The 18352-nt window shown below is 42.4% G+C and overlaps 1 protein-coding gene across 4 annotated transcripts in view; it reads left to right on the plus strand.

Moving 5' to 3' along the window:
• Positions 1-18352, plus strand: part of LOC109031363 (SLIT-ROBO Rho GTPase-activating protein 1) — a 70227-nt gene that overhangs the window by 16843 nt on the left and 35032 nt on the right. The window contains exon 1 of one of the 4 annotated variants that reach the window (XM_019042831.2): positions 17041-17624. The exons of the other annotated variants lie outside the window; for them this stretch is intronic. Within the exon in view, the coding sequence (XP_018898376.2) occupies positions 17552-17624 (73 nt within the window). The 5' untranslated portion in view covers positions 17041-17551. Of the gene's footprint in view, positions 1-17040; positions 17625-18352 lie in introns of those variants that run through there. 4 annotated transcript variants of the gene reach the window in all.

Raw genomic sequence — 18352 nt, forward strand, 5'->3', positions numbered from 1 at the left:
AAAATGCGCGACAGATTTTCTCTAAAAATTGAACTAACTCGGTGTTTCTCTTACAAAAAAACGTAACTAAATTTCAATGTTGTCAGATTTATCAGCGCAAATTGCACTTTTAGCAGGAGATTTTTGAAAATTTTTAACTTAAAATCACTCTAATTTTTCCTCTGATTTCATGCGAAAATCAGACAAGTTTTCAACGAAAATTCTGCAGGTTTATTCTTGTAAAAGATCGAATTGTGTGAGTTAATTTGACAACCCTACACTGGGAAAAAAAAAAAACACATTGGATCTAGAGTCCAGACTCTTGAAAACATTGACAAGGAAAAATACTCTTGATTCAATCAGATTTTTGCTTAATTCTAAAGGAAATCCGCTCAAATTAAGAGGCTTGGTTCTTGATTTAAGCAAAAATCCGATTCAATCAAGAGTATTTTTTCTTGTCGATGTTTTTAAGAGTCTGGACTCTAGATCCAATGTGGTTTTTTTCCTGTGTAGAATTTAGTTACGTTTCCTTCGTGCGGAAAGCGACGATTTGCGTCAGTTTTACAATCTCGGAATTGTGTTACGTTGTTTGGTCTGCGAAACGACGAATTCAAAGCCCATCGCGCAATGAAGCTCTTTGAAGTTTATCGAGCATCTGGCCTTTGAACGCGGCTTTTGGATACATCGCGGCGCGTTATCATCGCTTTACACCTTTAAGTCGTTAATGATGGTCCATCTTAAGATTACGCATCTCCCGTTAGTAATGCGGTGCGATTCGTGATAGAATCTCAAATATTTTCTCCGCTATCGCATCGCCGCGTTGTAATTAGAGTTGAGACTGTACTCTCTGAGGCTGAGGCTCTTCTCTCCGGCTGTTCAACACTGATTGTCTGCTAGGGTTAAATGACCAGTTGTAGATGATCAGGACCTTTCATGTAGAATAGTTTTCAAACTCTTCTCCCAAAAATTGCGATTTTTCGTTTTGGTTAACCGGCAATGGGTCAAATGCGCTGGTCTCGGAATCCGGTTTTGATCATTGATTCTTGTCGATCAGCTAAACATATTAAGAACTGTCAGACAGCAATTTCCTACGCTGAGTATCTACCGAAATACCGCACTTTGAAAAATTCGGTTTATGACGTCATCCATCGCGGTAGAGACACCCCAGGTTGCTTCCACCTTGCTTTCATTCGAGTTATACGTTGAGCAACCACAGGATGGCATGAAACGTAAGGAACAAAGATTGGAAATTTCAGTGAAATATTTCATGAAACACGAGGCTGTGAAATATTTCTTATTTTTCAGGGGCTAGAGTATGCAACCCGGAATGTCAGGGAATTTTTTTCTTAAATTGCCAGACATCCAGGATACGCTCTTTCGTCATAGGGATGGCGAAATAAATAAAATATTTCAACATCTTTGTTCTCCCATAACAGCCTCATCCTCTTGTCACCAGAGGAATAGAAAACTGTCCTATCGTATACTGCCGTGCTAAGGAAGAACGCCGTATGAACATTCGAGAGTTGCCAACTTACCCTCATTAAAATTTTTCTTTTTGATGGAAAGTTATAAATATTTTTCCTTGAAATTTTCAGGAACTTCAGTGAAATAAAAACAACATCATCTGAAAAATTGAAAGAAAAATATTTATAAGTTTACCAGAAATTCGTGTTTTGGAAATGGAAATTTGGCAACGCCCGAAGATTCATACGGCGTTTTTCCTTAGGACGGCAGTATACCACCCACAACACGGCAAGAGAGCCCCTTCAGCGGCCACGGCGAAGCTGAGAACTGGGCAAGGTAGATTTTACACAGGTATGGACAGAACTAAACAACTGGCCTCTGATTGGCTCTCCAGCGGCCCCTTAACGTCAGCCATTTTGGATGTTTTGATTATTTTGATTTATTATGTTCGGTTTATCGTTTGTCATAATTTTGTGGGATTTTTTGCACAATTTTGGTTATACGATATTAATTTTAGCGTTTAAACGCACAAACGTTTGAATGTTAATTTGATTGTAATTTAATTAAAAAACGGGCCCCTTAACCTACGTCACGAGGTCATGTGACACGTACTGAGGCTCATGGGAAATTTTCAACTTTTCCATACCTGTGTAAATCTACCTTGAGAACTGGGAAGGGAACCTCTCCCCAACAACCTTGACAACGAAACACGAAATCCCATCGGGCACGGCGACGACGCGTCCAAAATAAACCGGAGAAACACACGGGAGGATCTCCCGAGAGGATAGAATATTAGTGAAAGCGGAAACGCGAAAATAATGTTACCCATCTCGCCGCATCGCGAAAAAAAAAACCCAACTGGTGAGCCGCGATCTCCCCAAGTCTACTCCTATTCCAGGGCTCATGAGATCTTGGGTACGTTCGGTTCGGTCGTAACGTCCGCAGATTCGAATGCGGGGGGGGGGGGGGTGAAGGGGGGTCGGGGAGTGACATTGGGACACGGCGAGATGAGGGGCCGCGAGGGCATTGCCTTAGAAGGACTAAAAACAAGCGCGAATGAGTCAAATCTGGTCACCTGTCGGAACACAACGGCCGACCGCCGACACCGGTGCGGTGCGATGGCCCTGCTCCGTGCGCTCGCCTAGCCCGGCGTCAACGGTCACGGCTAGCCGCGCACGAATATGTGCATTCTGGAACATTTGGACGCGCTCGAAATGAAAAATAAGTCGGGCTTCAACTTGATGGAGTTCTTGCGTGCTGCGAGGATTTTTGGGAGATTTTTAGGATTCGATACCAGGTGAAAGTTCGGGCTGTTCGTGATTTGCAGGGTCAATTGTCATAGTCAGAGGCTGTCTAGCATCAGGATTTTCCGATTATCCCGATTCTATCAGGATTTGACGTCAATCAGGATTTAATGAAAAATCGGCATAAAATCAGGATTTGAGTAAAGTCGGCCGTTATCTGTTCGTTAATTTTTCCCCGCAAAAAATCAGGATTTGATCAGGATTAGGAAAAAATTATGGAATCAGGACTTAGCAATAAAAAATCAGGAAAAATCAGGATTTCTCAAAATGAAAAAAAAACTAGACACCCTGGTCAGGGGGAAAGCGGAAAGTGTCAGGGAATTTTAAAAAGTCAGGGAGAACCTGGAAATGTCAGGGCAAATGACGAAAATGTCAGGGGAAAATTGATAAGCACCTTTATTTTGTTTTCTAGAATGGGTTTGACATTTCGAACAACAACTTTTGCCCAAAAATTATTTTTAATAATGTCTTTTTGACCATCTGGAATATCTTCAATTGTTAGGGAATTTCATTCTCTAGATTTGGTGGCAATTCTGGACTCGGGTTCCCACTGGTCCGGATACCTGGAATTGTCCAGGGGAAAAAGCGTCTTCCGAGTGACAAGTTCCGGAAAAGTCAAGGACTTTCGTCATGCCCGGAAAAATCGTGAAAAAGTCCGCGAATTTTGCTGCTGAACCTTGAAATTTTTTCCAGCTCAAAAAATTGCATTTTCTTCAATTTCATGAAAATTCGCACTCAAAATTTTACATGACATGAGTTTTTACAAGAATTGATGTTCAGAAAAAGACATCGTAAAGTCAGCAGAAGTTAGGGGATTTCAATTTTCCAAATACCTGAGAAGTCGAGGAATTTTTGAATTCACCCTGGTCTTTGTCTGGGAATTTCCTTATAAGTGCTTAAGGTTCTGGATTTTTTTTTAATAACAATCGAGAAAAAACGAGATCGCCGATGTTTAATTTTTGAATTTCCGTCCGCCTAGGTTTTTCTGTGGGAATCATTCGTCAAGTGGAAAACATCAGATCTGATCCTTATTACACGATCTCCACCGCTCAGTTCGTTCGTTTTTCGCGAAAATGTAAACGGCAGAATGGAAATTCACAATACTCATTCTCGCACCCCCCTTCCCCCTTCTCCGGGGGGCCCTTCTCACCTATCCATCCATCCATCATGTCATCTGCGGTTAGGTCACGCTACGTAGAAATTCGAGCAGATCGTATCATCCGCGCTGGACACGTGCATCGCCCTTCCACGCAAAAACCGCTTAACCCCATCAGGATGCTCGAGCACATGCGCGGTTCTTCACGGATGAGCAGTTGGCGAGCTTTTTCGCGATGCGCAGGTCGGGACCGGAAGTGGCCATTTTCCCCGGAAGTCGGAGTGTGTGCGCCGTGGCGGGGGCGGGGCGAGGGGGAACAAAGACATCAAAGATTGACGGAGCGATTGCGTCACCGACCGACTGTCGACTGTCGATGCATCGGACGTCGGATGTCGAACGTTTTCCAGCGAATGGGAATGGGATCGTTAACGGGGGGTGGTGTGTACAGGGTGATCGAAAAGTCCTGTACCCCCAGCACCAGGCATGATCCCTGTACTGCCGTGCTAAGGAAGCACACCGTTTGAACTTTCAGGCGTTGCAGGGTGTCTACAAGTTCGGAATTTCCGGAGTCAGGAAATAGTACTGTTTTTTTTTAAGGGTGGTCCGGAAGCACTGAAAAAGTGCGGAAATTCCTCAAAAAGGTCCGAAATTTTCTTTTAATTTTTCGTCATTTTTGTCGTATTTTCAAATTTTTGAAATTTTTCTCATTTCATCATATGGAGGTACTGAAAAAGTACGGAATTTTTCTGTTGGAGGAGATATTGAATTTCTAGAGGGGGTAAAGGGACCACTCTACAAAGGGACAAGTCCTGGGGGTTTTAGAGGGGGTGCCGGATTTTTGAATCATCCTGTAGAATGACGGGACCCACGCTGCCGACAAACTGCATCCGGATGATCCAGCACCGACTATAAAATAGTGGTTATTTTTGAAATATGCGTCTGCATCATCACCGCACCGGCACCATACCATAAGCTCGCCGACATGGGGAATATGGGGTGTAAAAACGCAAGACTCTGGCGACGGAAACGTGAGGCAATGTCCTAAAGTGATTAATTAACCTTTCTCCTCCCTCCTCCCTAATGATACTTTGAAGACCAATCGCAGATTTTGCGAATTGTGATATTTTGTGACGATTTTGCGACATTACATCAATGGACTTGCTGTTCGGATGGATCGTATTATTCTTAGCTAATCTTCAAGCAGGGTTTCTACAAGTCCGGAATTTTCGGAAACTACGGAACTGAGGAACTGTACGGACTACTGATGTTTTAAGGACGGTCCGGAAGTACTGGAAAAGTGCGGAATTCCGCAAGGAGGTCCGGAATTTTTTCATTTTTTGTTGTTAATTTTGTCGCAATTTGAGCGGGAAATTCGAATTTTTGAAATTTGCCGAATTTCGTCGATTGGAGATACTGAAAAAGCACTGAATTCTTCTGTCGAGGAGGCACTGAATTTTCTGGGAATGTACTGAAAAAGAACTGTAGAAGTACTGATTTTTGGCCAGCCTGTTTAGTGGACACCCTGCTTCAAGAATCAAGCATCGAAATACGATTCTGTGACCAGCGCAACTGACCCATTGGGAAATGTATAAAATGATCCATAAGTCAGGAGCAAATTGGGGCAATGAATACGGCGAATTTTTATATGTTGCGTCACATGAAGCTTTAGCTTGGCCTTAAGCCGCATCGGAAAGCCTCAAAACAATGTACGTGTATTATCATCTCGCAACTGTCCGAAAAGTCAGGAAATTTTTCAAAGTTTAACCAAGAAAATCTGGGACTTTCAGGTCACTCAAAGTCTAACTTTCCGCCGTCACCATGGGTGGTTTATAAGCAACTCGGTCGAACGATTTAAAGACGCACTTTTCATTTGCATCTCGAAAATAAACCGCAGAGCAGAACAATTGGACGTATTTACGCTAAAAGGAACTATGTTACACGCAAATCGTTTGCACATAGTTCCTTTTAGCATAAATACGTCCAATTGAACGTCGCAATAGGAGCCAAGAGTTTTAATACTTTAAGCCCCAAATTCCTCGCATTATGTGTCATCTGCATATGACGGTGCTAGCCACTTGAATGGCCAAACAAAAAACAACATACCTCGATAAGCTTTATATTTTATCTATACTGTCGTGCTAAGGAAAAAACGCGGTATGAGCATTAGAATGTTTGTCATATTTCCTTACTTAGAATACTCCTTCATAATTTGAATTTTCCGATGCATCAGAGAATTGCGTGAATGAAATTCTCCGCACAATTTGGAGAAAAATATTCTTAAGTTTTCCAGAGACTTCGTAGTAGACGATTTGCAAATAAAGTTTCATTTAGACCAAAAAAAAAGGTTTTATTTTTTACAAGAGAACATTTTTGCGGATTCCTTTGAAAATTTTAAGGAATTTACTTCGTACTGTGCAGAAAATTCACTGAAATTTGCGCAAAAATCCTCGTAACCCTTTGCATGCGAAAAATTAAATTGCCCAAATAAACTTTACCATAGCTGATGTGTCTTGGTTCCTTTCTGCTCAACGCGGTCCTAATTTTGCCTCTAAAATTCGGCTACGTCCAAAATTCAACACGGCGATTTTCCCCGTCGGGCTGAAGATAAACGCCGTATGAACATTCGAGAGTCGCCAAATTTCCCTTAATAAAACATGTATTCTTGACGAAGTGTATGCATATTTTTCCTTAAAATTTTCAGATATTTTAGATTGAATTGCGAACAAAATGGTCTGAAAATTCTGTAGAAAATATTCATAATAGTTCCAGTAAATTCGGTTTTTATCGAAAGGAAATTTAGCAACGCCTGAATTCTCATGCGGCGTTCTTCCTTAGCATCGCAGGGTGTCTACCAGTCCCCAATGTCTGCGATTATCCCCGATTTTGGAAGGGTGTCCCCGATATCCCTGAAAGTCCCTAATTTTCTTGTTCAGGTCCCCAAAAAATGACATAAATCGTCCTAAACACCGGCATTTCCAAATTTCCCCGCTAGCCGCGGCGGCGCGGTATAACCAGGAATAAAAAAACTGAAGTGTTGCTTGGTTTTTCGTATGTTTTCATCGGTTCAACATGACTTGTAAAATTAGTCGTATAAAATACGCCTTTTAACGCTCTAACTAGCTCCCTTCCTCTTACTATTTCGGGAAAAAAAGTCCCGTATTTTCTTGAAAAAACTCCCCTAAAAATCCCCGAAAGTCCCCAATTTTCGGTTTCTCATAACTGGTAGACACCCTGGCACGGCAAAGTAGAGAAACCGCGTATTGGTATTACACGTATTTTTAAAGTGTTATGCCTCGCAGCGTCGGAGCTGAGGCCAAGTAGAAAGCTCAATTGAACTTGACATTAAAAGTCTCGCTAACTGGCTGACATAACCGTCTCGGGGAGCACGCGCCTTTTGATGGATGATGGATCGTCCGCGATGCCATCGAGTCCATCGACCAACATTCTCGTCGTCGCAGCCGCCGGCTCCGTTTCAAGTGCATTCAAAGCCATCCATCTTAAAACCAACCAAAGCAATTTCCTGATGAGCCCTGAGGTCCGTAAGAATGCCTTTTCTTTTAGGGCTCACCAGCAGGGCCGGATTTACATTTTTAGCGCCCCAGGCTAAACTTAGGGTGGCGCCCTTGAAAGTAGGCGCTTGGGCGCTGGGGGGGGGGGTCCCCAGGAGCCCCTCCCCTCCAGATCAGAAGGAGGATGTTAGGTGTCAGGAAAATTTTCAAATTCACCTTTAAAAAAACACGATTTTAAACAGTTTTGAGGTACGTTTACGTTTGCAAGTTGGTTTTGGAAAATGAAAAGTAGGTAATAAAAGACTCGTTAAATTAAAAAAAAAAAATAATAATTCCTCAAAGATTTTCCGCCCTTCCTTGTAGAAAAATATCCACATTTTGTCCAGTAAGTTCGGTTTTTATCGAAACAAAATTTTGCAACGCCTCAATGGAGAATTTGCAAGGGTCTGAAATTTGATGAATTTCCTGTTTAAGTGGAATCCTCTGAGTGAACTGAACACGAAGATACCCTTGATTCATAAATTGAACAATTATTAGAGGAGATATGACAAAATAACCGATTCTGCTAAAATACGTGGTCTGTCCGGAAAGTATCAGGACTTTTTGATTATCTCGGAATGTAATGCATATAATGAGCTGAAACTTGGGTTGGACTTTGCCAATGTCCATTCCAATGCAGCCACACAATCGGGCTTTCACACCTTTAATCATTCGATTGCAATCAACTGATCAAAGTGTGTGTGTCAAGTGCTATCGTCGCGTTTTTTATTTTTCGTGAAATGACCGAGCGTGAAGATCAGAGAATTTGTATTAAATTTTGCTTTAATCTAGAAAAAACTGCCAAGGAGAACATGGAAATGATTCGGAAAGCTTTTGGCACTGATTCTATGAGCAAGAGCAATATTTATGAGTGATATGCTCGCTTTAAATCGGGTCGTGAAACAGTCGCTAGTGATCCGCGGTCCGGGAGACCTCCGTCGACGAATTCTCCCGATAATGTGGAAAAAGTTCGGGAAACTATTGCCCAAGACAGTTGGTTAACCATGCGGGAACTGGAAAAGCAGCTAAATATCCCGAAGACCGTCGTTGCGGAAATTTTAACTGAAAAACTCGGGCTCCGTAGAGTGGCAGCGAAATTTGTGCCAACGCTCCGGCTCATTCCTCCTGTCTTGTGCAACAGTTTTTGGGCAAAGCTCGGTATTCCTCTGGTTCCACATCCTCCATACAGTCCAGATATAGCTCCTTGCGACTTCTGGCTGTTCTCAAAGATAAAATCTCCAATGAAAGGGACTCGATTTGACTCCATCAATGACCCAAAAGAGAATACGACGAGAGCGCTGAAGGACATCCCAAAGGAGTGCTTTTTGGACTGTTTTGAACAGCTCAAAAATCGCTGGAACAAGTGCATTGTGTCTTACGGAGAGTACTTCGAAGGAGATTAAAGCCACAATGTCATAGGTAAGCTCGATTTCTCAAAATCTAAAAAGTCCTGATACTTTCCGGACAGACCACGTACATGTGTTTAAATGGGAAATGCCGCCAGATGACGTCACAAGGCGGCACATTTTCTCACTTTTAAATCAATTTTTCTCCAATTTCCCATGTCAGAAAAAAATTATGAAAAATGTTGCGAACTCAGCTCATTAGGCACTTTCAGATGAAGCAATAAAAAAATTGCGTGCAAATTCTCCATTCTCATACGGCGTTCTTCCTTAGCACGCAGGGTGTCTACCAGTCCCCAACGATCCCCGATTTTGGAAGGGTGTCCCCGATATCCCCGAAAGTCCCCAATTTTCTTGTTCAGGTCCCCAAAAATTGTCATAAATCGTCCTAAACACCGGCATTTCCAAATTTCCCCCTAGCCGCGGCGGCGCGGTATAACCAGGAATAAAAAAACTGAAGTGTTGCTTGGTTTTTCGTATGTTTTCATCGGTTCAACATGACTTGTAAAATTAATCGTATAAGATACGCCTTTTAACGCTCTAACTAGCTCCCTTCCTCTTACTATTTCAAGAAAAAAAGTCCCGTATTTTCTTGAAAAAACTCCCCTAAAAATCCCCGAAAGTCCCCAATTTCGGTTTTTCATAACTGGTAGACACCCTGGCACGGCAAAGTAGAGAAACCGCGTATTGGTATTACACGTATTTTTAAAGTGTTGTGCCTCGCAGCGTCGGAGCTGAGGCCAAGTAGAAAGCTCAATTGAACTTGACATTAAAAGTCTCGCTAACTGGCTGACATAACCGTCTCGGGGAGCACGCGCCTTTTGATGGATGATGGATCGTCCGCGATGCCATCGAGTCCATCGACCAACATTCTCGTCGTCGCAGCCGCCGGCTCCGTTTCAAGTGCATTCAAAGCCATCCATCTTAAAACCAACCAAAGCAATTTCCTGATGAGCCCTGAGGTCCGTAAGAATGCCTTTCTTTTAGGGCTCACCAGTTAATTGACATTATCGGGTTTAACATCGACCGATTTATAGCGCGCCACGGAGAGCGGGGATCCAAGAGCACTCTCACTCTTTGCTCGTGAAGATCCCTCCAAGCGATGACTGTAATTCCGTGCTAAGAAAAGCGCCGTACGAACCTTCAGGCGTTGCCTAATTTCCTTTGATAAAACACAAATTCCTGGTAAACTTATGAATATTTTCTTTCCAATTTTTCAGATACTTTTGCTCGCAATTTCACCTAAAGTTCCTGAAAATTTTAGGCAAAAATATTCATAAATTTCCTCAAAACTAAACATTTTAGTGGAGGAAATTTGGCAACTCTCGAATGTTCATACGGCGTTCTTCCATAGCACGGCGGTGTAATTCGTCGTTTCTCGGACGAGGAAACGTAACTCCATTCCAAGGTTGCAAAATTGACTCGAACCATTCAATTTTTTACAAAAATCTACCCGCGCGATTTTTGTTTTAAATTTGTTTGATTTTTGCACGAGGTCAGAAGAAAAATCAGTGAAATTTTCTATTGGAAATTAGCAAAATTCTCCTGGTTAGATTGCTATTTGCGCGGGGAAATTCGGCAACATTGGGATGGAGTTACGTTCTTTCGTGGGAGGAACGATGAATTGTAGTCGAGTCAACTGGAAAATGAGAGCAGCTGGTTCAAGAGCACTCTCATTCTTTATCTCTCATACGGACGTATTTCCATCAAACGGAACTATGTGCATTATAACGTAAGCCCTGTTATGCAAATATTCTCATGGGTCTCAGGGCTCTTGTCTTAATGCACATAGTTCTGTTTGGCAGTAATACGCCCATATGGAAGAATCCCTTCGAATCGATGGTGCTGTGATTCTCGCAGAGCTCTATGGAAATTCAAATTTTCGGGCCAACGCGATCGGAACTACGGTTGGATCTACAGAAATTTAATCGTTAAGTCCGAAAACGATCAAACTTTGGGTAAAACAAATCGACGGTGAAACTACCAAACCACGTATCTCGTTTGCGGTGTTTAAAAATCTACGCTCACATTTTATTGTTTTGAAATAGACCAAATCAATATCATTCCTTGAAATTTTCACAGAATTTTCTTCGCACGAAGAGGAAAAATCACAGAAATTTTCAAGACTGGACGTTAAGTAGTTTTTCATTTAAAAAATAAAGTATGACAGGAAGTCTGCGACGTCGCAAACCGAGATACGTGGTTTGGTAGTTTCACCGTCGAAATGTCAAAAAGATACACACATGAAAACTGACCAATGCAAATAGTTTTTAATCATTTAAAAATGTGTTCGGCGCGTGTTGATCATACTCCATGCCGAGGAGATAAGAAACTCGCAGGCAGCGGCACGCAGGTTTTCGTCTTTTTAGCCTTTGGGAAATAAATGTCAGCTGCTGAAACCCCTAAGGATGGTTCGTTTTCTAACTGACTGGAATTCACTCCTATCAATCTTATAGTAGGTCTCAAAAAAAAACGAGTCGGGTCAGGTTGTTTTTCGAACCGAACGATTTAAAGTTAATCATGCTTTGGTCGAGTTGTCCAAAATTCTGGTCTATTCCTTCCAGATAGAAAGGTTCAAAAATGCGGACATTTCTCGTTCCAGTAACTTATCTTTACCTCTTAGAGGATTAATTATATAGCAGTTACTGCATTTTGTCGTGGAATCGGTTGGTAGTTGTGGCGCAAAGGGTCTTTAAAGTTCCCAATTTTTTTCGTTTTCTTTTCTTTAAAACAGCAAGCAAAGGGTAGGTTTTTGCGAAGCATACCGTGGCCGTGGGAGTTGTTATTCCTATACCACTCAAAATGAAGGCGTTTCACGGGCCGCCATCCGTGGCCCAGCTTTGAGCGGAATTTCGCCTTCATCTCAGCGATTAGGCAAAAACACCTCCTCGGAGTTCGAACAGTCGCATCCTAAAAATTGACTTCGGGACGTCGTGTTTCGTGTTCTCGACCAGACTTAGCTTACGTGTGAAACCTCTTGTCGCTCATGATACCGGTGACTCGCGCAACGAAATCTCTACTGCTGATCACTGATTTATTTAATTTACATTTTTAAAGAAAAATTACGATCCAATGAGCAATTAAGTCTGATATTAAGGCAGCATCCCCAATTTCCTTAGATCCTTGAAGACAAGGCGACAACTGCGGATGGGTAAAATTGGGTCAATGGATGGGCAATTTTGAAATTGTATCTTATTTGGGAAATTTGGATTAATTTAAGGACGTTCGTGACATGTTTCAAAATACCTCTCTCCTTCTCATGTAATGGTGCTCCTGCGTAAAGCGACGTTAGATGATGCAGCCGTAAATTTTCAGAGGAGCAAGAATGTAACAGAACCCAAGGCTTTCAATGTATTTTTCGAGGGAAATACACTATTTCCATTTCAAGCGTCAAGACTTTAGTTTCAGGTGCATCATGCGCATTGCGCCCAGCAAAGTTGTGGGGAATTTCAGCTGGCGCCACCATCAAAATCCCGCTTAAATTATTTTACACTCATTTCCATCAAGTGTAATTTTCAGTGAAGCAAGTTAGATTTTATCAGATCTAAGGCAAATGAATTAAGGAGAGAAGTTGCAATCGAAAATATGGTGGGATTCAATCAGGTGGAAAGCGCGCTATTGCCCTCATTTCGTAACTGAAACTTCCGTCCGAAACATGACTCCATCGCTGTTAACCGAACCGCGAAAAACTCGAAGGAAGCACGCTCATAATAAAATTAATAAACGAGTTAAAATCATAAAAACTCCAAAAAGAAGGGATAGCCGGCCGGCGGAGCATCGTCTACATCCAAATCCTACGGAGTGAAAGCGCTGAAAAATTTGCCTTTTGATCAAAGGGCCTTAGGCATCATTGTCGATTCGATCGACCCACAGTGGATCGATTCAATTAGAGAAGTCGGACATGACTTTTTTGACTAAAACTGCAAATGTTGATGTTTATTTTGTCACATTTTCAATTTCAAGGGGTGTTTATGGTAGTAAATTTCACGCAGAAACCGATAGACTCACTTTTAGAACCTCAAAGTTGTGTATAAACGGAGCTACAAGCGTTTAAATTTTTTTTCGGAGCCTTTCCATTTTCACTCGCGAGCGATCGCGACCCGCCCGGTCGCGTGGTCGAGAAGTTTTTGGCACCCCTGCAACTTGATCCGATCGAAAAATACTAACGTGAAGCGATCGACAAAGTATCGATCGACACTGATTCGATCGATTCACTTGCTTGTCGACCCATTTACGTATTCGTCAACCCCTTCACATATTCTTCGATCAATTCTCGGGTTTGTCGATGGATTTCCGGCTTTGTCGATAGCTTCACAAGTTTGTCGACTCATTCACGTATTTTTCGACCCATGCATCATGCAAGTACTTGCCCATCGATTCACGGGCTTGTCGATTCATCCACGGGTTTGTTGTCGAACGCTTCACGGATTTGTCGATGGATTTATGGATTTGTTGTTTGATTAACAAGTTTGTCGATCGATTCTCGGAGTTTTCGACGGTTTTGTCGACCCATTCACGTATTTGTTGACCCATTTACATATTTTTCGTCCCATTCACGTACCTGTCGATTATCCATCGGTTTATTGTCGACCCCTTCACATATTTGTCGATGGATTCACGGATTTGTTGATACGTTAACGAGTTTGTCGATCGATTCAAGGAGATTTCGACGGGGTCGTCGACCCATTCACGTATTTTTCGTCCCATCACGTATTCGTCGATTCATTCACGGGTTTGTCGATCGATTCCCAGTTTTCGATCAAATCGAAGTCGATCGAGTCGCAGTTTTCGATCAAATTGAAGTCGATCGAGTCGCCGTCGATCGCTTCTCGTCGATCGAATTGACACTCTCCTCCACCCACTCAAGCGCCGTTCCTGCAGGCCGATTATTGAATCTGATTGACAAAGCTATAGAAGAAGACGACAAAAGGGATTTGGAGGGATCCTATTGGTGGAAGCGGGTAGTGGCAATGGACATATAGGAGGTAGGTAGTGGACTAACTAACGGCAACCCACCAAAGACCCGATAGTTAGTCCATAATTTTCTTCCTTAGTCTATAAGAACCAACCATGTCAACCAATAAAATCGCTTTATACTCCCTATGTCTTCTTTGTCTATCGCTTCGTCTATCAGTCTCAATAATCGGCCCGCTGTAGTGAGTTATCCTCACGGAGCCTCCGAAGACAATCCATAGCCGAGGATGAAAAATCGGGTGAAAGCGAGGAAAACTTGACAGCAGCGACTCCCGGAGAGTCCGGGGACGGGCGGGGGGTGGGCCCCCTCCCGGGGCGGGGGCGGAGTGGGGTGGAATCGGGAGCGTCGTCGCCGTCGTCGACGGGGGGCCCCGAGAGCGGAGCCGAAAAAGACGGGCGTCGTCGTCGTCATGGCGAGAGGACTCAGACTCGGGAGATCCCCTCGGGTCGGGACCGATGAAAAACGGTTCATTTACGTCATATCCAAGTCGACATCATGACTCGGAGGCTGCGCCGGGGCGGGGGAGGCGCAGGGGGTGCGGTCGGGCTCCGCTTCGGCTTCGGGTTGCTGCAACCGCATTGGAAACGCGGATACGGCCGCGGCTGCGATGCCGATCAAGTGGTGAACTCGAGCGCCACCTCGCGCCGCACAGTGGAACCAGTCCAGGGGAGAGAGATCGGACGAGTAGAGGTACCGGTTTTGGCGGTAGCGGGCTGATTGTTGAAATTGATAGGCAAAGGTGACAAAGGGAGTTCGGAACGATCCTACTGGTTGGAATGGTTGGTTCCAATAGACGAAGGAAGAACATGGTGGACTAACCATAGGGTCTCTCGTGGGCTGCCGTTAGGTAGTCCATTGCCTACCTCCTTTTACCTCCTACAACCAGCCCGCTGAGCGAGCTGATTGTTGAAATAGATATAGACAAAGCTATAGACCAAAAAAGACTATAGGGATTTAGAGTAATCCTATTGGAGGAAGTGGATGGTTGCAATGGACAAAGGAGGTAGGCAATGGACTAACTAACGGCAACCCACGAGAGACCCTATAGTTAGTCCAGCATTTTCCCTTCGTCTATGGAACAACCATTCCAGGAATCAGTACCCTTGTACTTGTTATCACCAGCGCTGAGTTGCGTGCGGCGTTACGACTGGAAAAATTAGGGAAGCCGCGGAATCCTGGATTCGCGAAAAATCGAAGGGGGCGTTTTTTTTTCAATTTTTCAAGGGCAGGGGAAGCAAGGAAAGTCAAGGAAGAATGAAGGGATTACGAAGAAAGCCAGGGAAAAACCTGGGAGGAGCAAAAAAAGTCTGGAAAAATCAGTGAAATACGAAGAAAAGTCAGGAGAATAGGAGTCTTGGCGACCAAAAAATTCAGAGAAAATTCAGGTATACGCGAAGAAATCGCCAGGGAGAACTGTCGTCGGAGAAGCAAAGTCAAGAAGAATCAGGAATACGAAGAAGCCAGGAAATCTGAGAAGCAAGAAAGTGGAAAAAGCAAGAAAATCAAGAAGTCCAGGAAGAATCAGGAAAGCACGAAGAAAGTCAGGGAAAAGTCGTGAAAAAGCCATAGGAAGTCAGGAAGAAGGCAGGTAAAAGCCAAGAAAATCCGAGAAAAGACAAGGAAAATGAAGGAAAGTCAGGGGACAGCAATGATAGACAGTTTCAGTACGAGTAAATGAAGGAATTACGGAAATTCCGGCAATTTTTCAAGGAAACCATTAGAAGTACTCATAAATTACTAAGTTTTGTACTAACGAAGATTCGATTCTATGAATTTTAACATCATATCCGGCCTCACCCGTTGACTCGCTCCACTGTGCGCCACAGAGCAACCACCAACCAACCGCTGACCAGGACCAAGGATGCTGCGCCGGCGTTAAATGTTGCCAAGTCGAACGTACTACAGGGTACCCATTACCTTAAGAATTCTGATGAGAGACAGATGGATCAAGTTTAGTTACCCTTATGAGCTTTTAACTATCCATCGCTTCTAGTCTTAAGTTGGCTGCAGGTGCTAGACACGAAGCAATAAACCATTAGTAAAGAAAAGAGAAAAAAAAGTTACTCGAGAAGAACCAATACGTGAATTGTTCCCCTCTTTTAAAAACAAGGGGTCGCTGATTTTCCGCTGAATCAAGTTACGAAACTTTCGAAAAAATAATGATTTTCAATGTTTAGTCGACTTGGTCAAACTTTGGCCAGATATGAGCAACCTTTTTTTATTAAAAAAAAAAAAAAAAAAAAAAAAAAAAAAAAAAAAAAAAAAAAGACTCCTTCATAGGTACTGACTTGATCCAATTGGAATAAAGTTTTTTTGCGCAAAGTTCGCAAATCGCAATTTTTTTATTCCCTGAACTTACAATTCATTCAAAGTAGTCAAATGTCGTGGCTTTGGTGTATTTTATTTTGGTTTCCAGTCGTATACCGATGAGAAGATAGTTGTTCCCTCTGCGATGTATAAGTGGAGTCTTCCAAACATCAACGGAAGTACGGGGTTGCTCGTGGGGGAGGGAGGGGGGCGTGCCCCTCCCAGAGATACGCCACGAGAGATACGTCATGCCAGAAAGTTTGAATGGAAGGCGGAGGGAGGGTGCCCTCTGCTTCTCAGACGGAGCAGTGGTATGACCGAAACCTTATTTCGTCTTAAAAGAAGTCTTTCTTCACTCATGCTCACAATAATGTTGTTTCGCATCATTGCACTAAGTAATTTTACTCTCAGCGAGGTTTTGAGCAGAAAACGGCGATGACATGACGGTAGTAAAATTCACTCTGAAGTTTGAAACATTTGATGAATTTTCCGGGGTTTTCTTAGCTTTCCATTCATAAGTAAGGGGCTTGGAGTCAGTGCAGTTTTTTTAAAAAAAATTGAGGCTTTATGATTTCAACTAAAAATTGTCTTGAAATACATTTAATGAAAAAAATCAGTTCTAAAATCCAATTTTTAAGCATCTAAAAGTGAGTTTGAACTTTCTTTCCGCCATCCCCATGTATTTTTGAAACTTTAAGTAAACACGTATTATCTTGAAACAGCCATAGCTGCACTTTTGCGCTGTCCTCCAAGCCCCTCAATTAATCTAGAAGCATTTCATTTGATAACCCCTTTCTCTTATCAGATAATCTACGATGTACCCTCATACCATTCAATAGACCCCTCCGTCTTATCGCGTCAGCCTCAGCAGCCCATGAGTATTTTTTGAAATGCGCGCCGTTATGAAACTAATCATCTTGGCAACCCTGTAATTCCTGCGCATTCGGGAGACGAAACAAAACAAACAACAAAAGTAACAACAGTATCGAGAATCTCATCTTGCCTACCGTTCGTCAGTCTCGCTCAGTTTTTGAATCTCAATGCATTATCTTTATGGAAATGAATAATTCAGTGCGATTTTATTGTTTTTCGTGTGTTTTCGTGTGAAAATACTCGTCTGTGCCGAGTCATAGTCTGTGTCCCATTTTTATTTTGTCGCGTGATAATGGGATTGAATCCTAATCTAACCCCCCCTAGACGAGCTGTTTACTTTCTCGGCTATCAACCGAAAATTCAAATTCTAGTCAATTTATCAACCGATTCACGTTCTCTTCAGTAATCGGTTCATAGAACTCTTTCATTACTGCAGTTTTTCACTAATGATGATCTCATATCGCGCATTCGTCGGTGTTTTGTGTTCTCTGACCGTGTCAAATTTGTTGGATAAATGGTGTCTGTGTCTGTTCTCCCCACGTCTTCCCACTATAGTCTCGGTGATATAATTTCTTCCTAAGGATTTAAGAACATCTGTGATAATGTTTCAATGCATAATCCAGCAACGAAACGGTTGGATTAAAAACAGCCCGGAACTGAAGGATGTTTTTCCAGGTCTGTTTATTTCACGTATACAAGGATGAGAGCATGTGTTCGTCATCTGTTTCGGTGTTGATCCATTTCCTTCTTGCTCTCTTCAGGCATTGTGATGATGCTGTAATCAAAAGTAATTTTTAAATTTCAACAACATACGTAGGATCAATCACAGAATCCAATGTCAAACCGAAGTTTAATTTACAATAAACAGAAGATGAAGAGTAGAGGGCGATAGCGATTTAACTTTTGAAGCAATCGCGTTCATACTTTGTGTAAGTGGGTACAGCTTGGTTTGTAAATATCTCATAAATGGTGAATCCATTAACATAAAACATAATATTATTGTTGAAAATATAACATGCCCTAAAAATAAGCTGGAAATTAAGTTTTCTGCCAACGAATAAGCTTATCGAGTAACTGGACACCAAACAAACCTTAACTGTAATCATCCTCTGCTTTTTCTGTATGACAAGGATCTTGGTTTTATTCCCCAGAACATAAAAAGAGTCACATAATCATGCCTTGTTCCAGCACTCCAAGAAAGTATGTATGTAAAAATTTAAAGGAAATAAGAGGAAGTGCCTCTACATCATGTTTTGCTCTATCCCAAAATTATATTATTCAAAAAATATAATTTTCCGTGCATTACTTGCCAGGGTCAAGTATTTGCCAAATCATTTAGCTTACTCTTGGAGTACTATAGAATTTCTGTTAGTTTCACCCAATTTTTAGCAACAGGTTACGAA

This window comes from Bemisia tabaci, chromosome 6 (assembly GCF_918797505.1).
Source record: "Bemisia tabaci chromosome 6, PGI_BMITA_v3".
NCBI lineage: Eukaryota > Metazoa > Arthropoda > Insecta > Hemiptera > Aleyrodidae > Bemisia > Bemisia tabaci.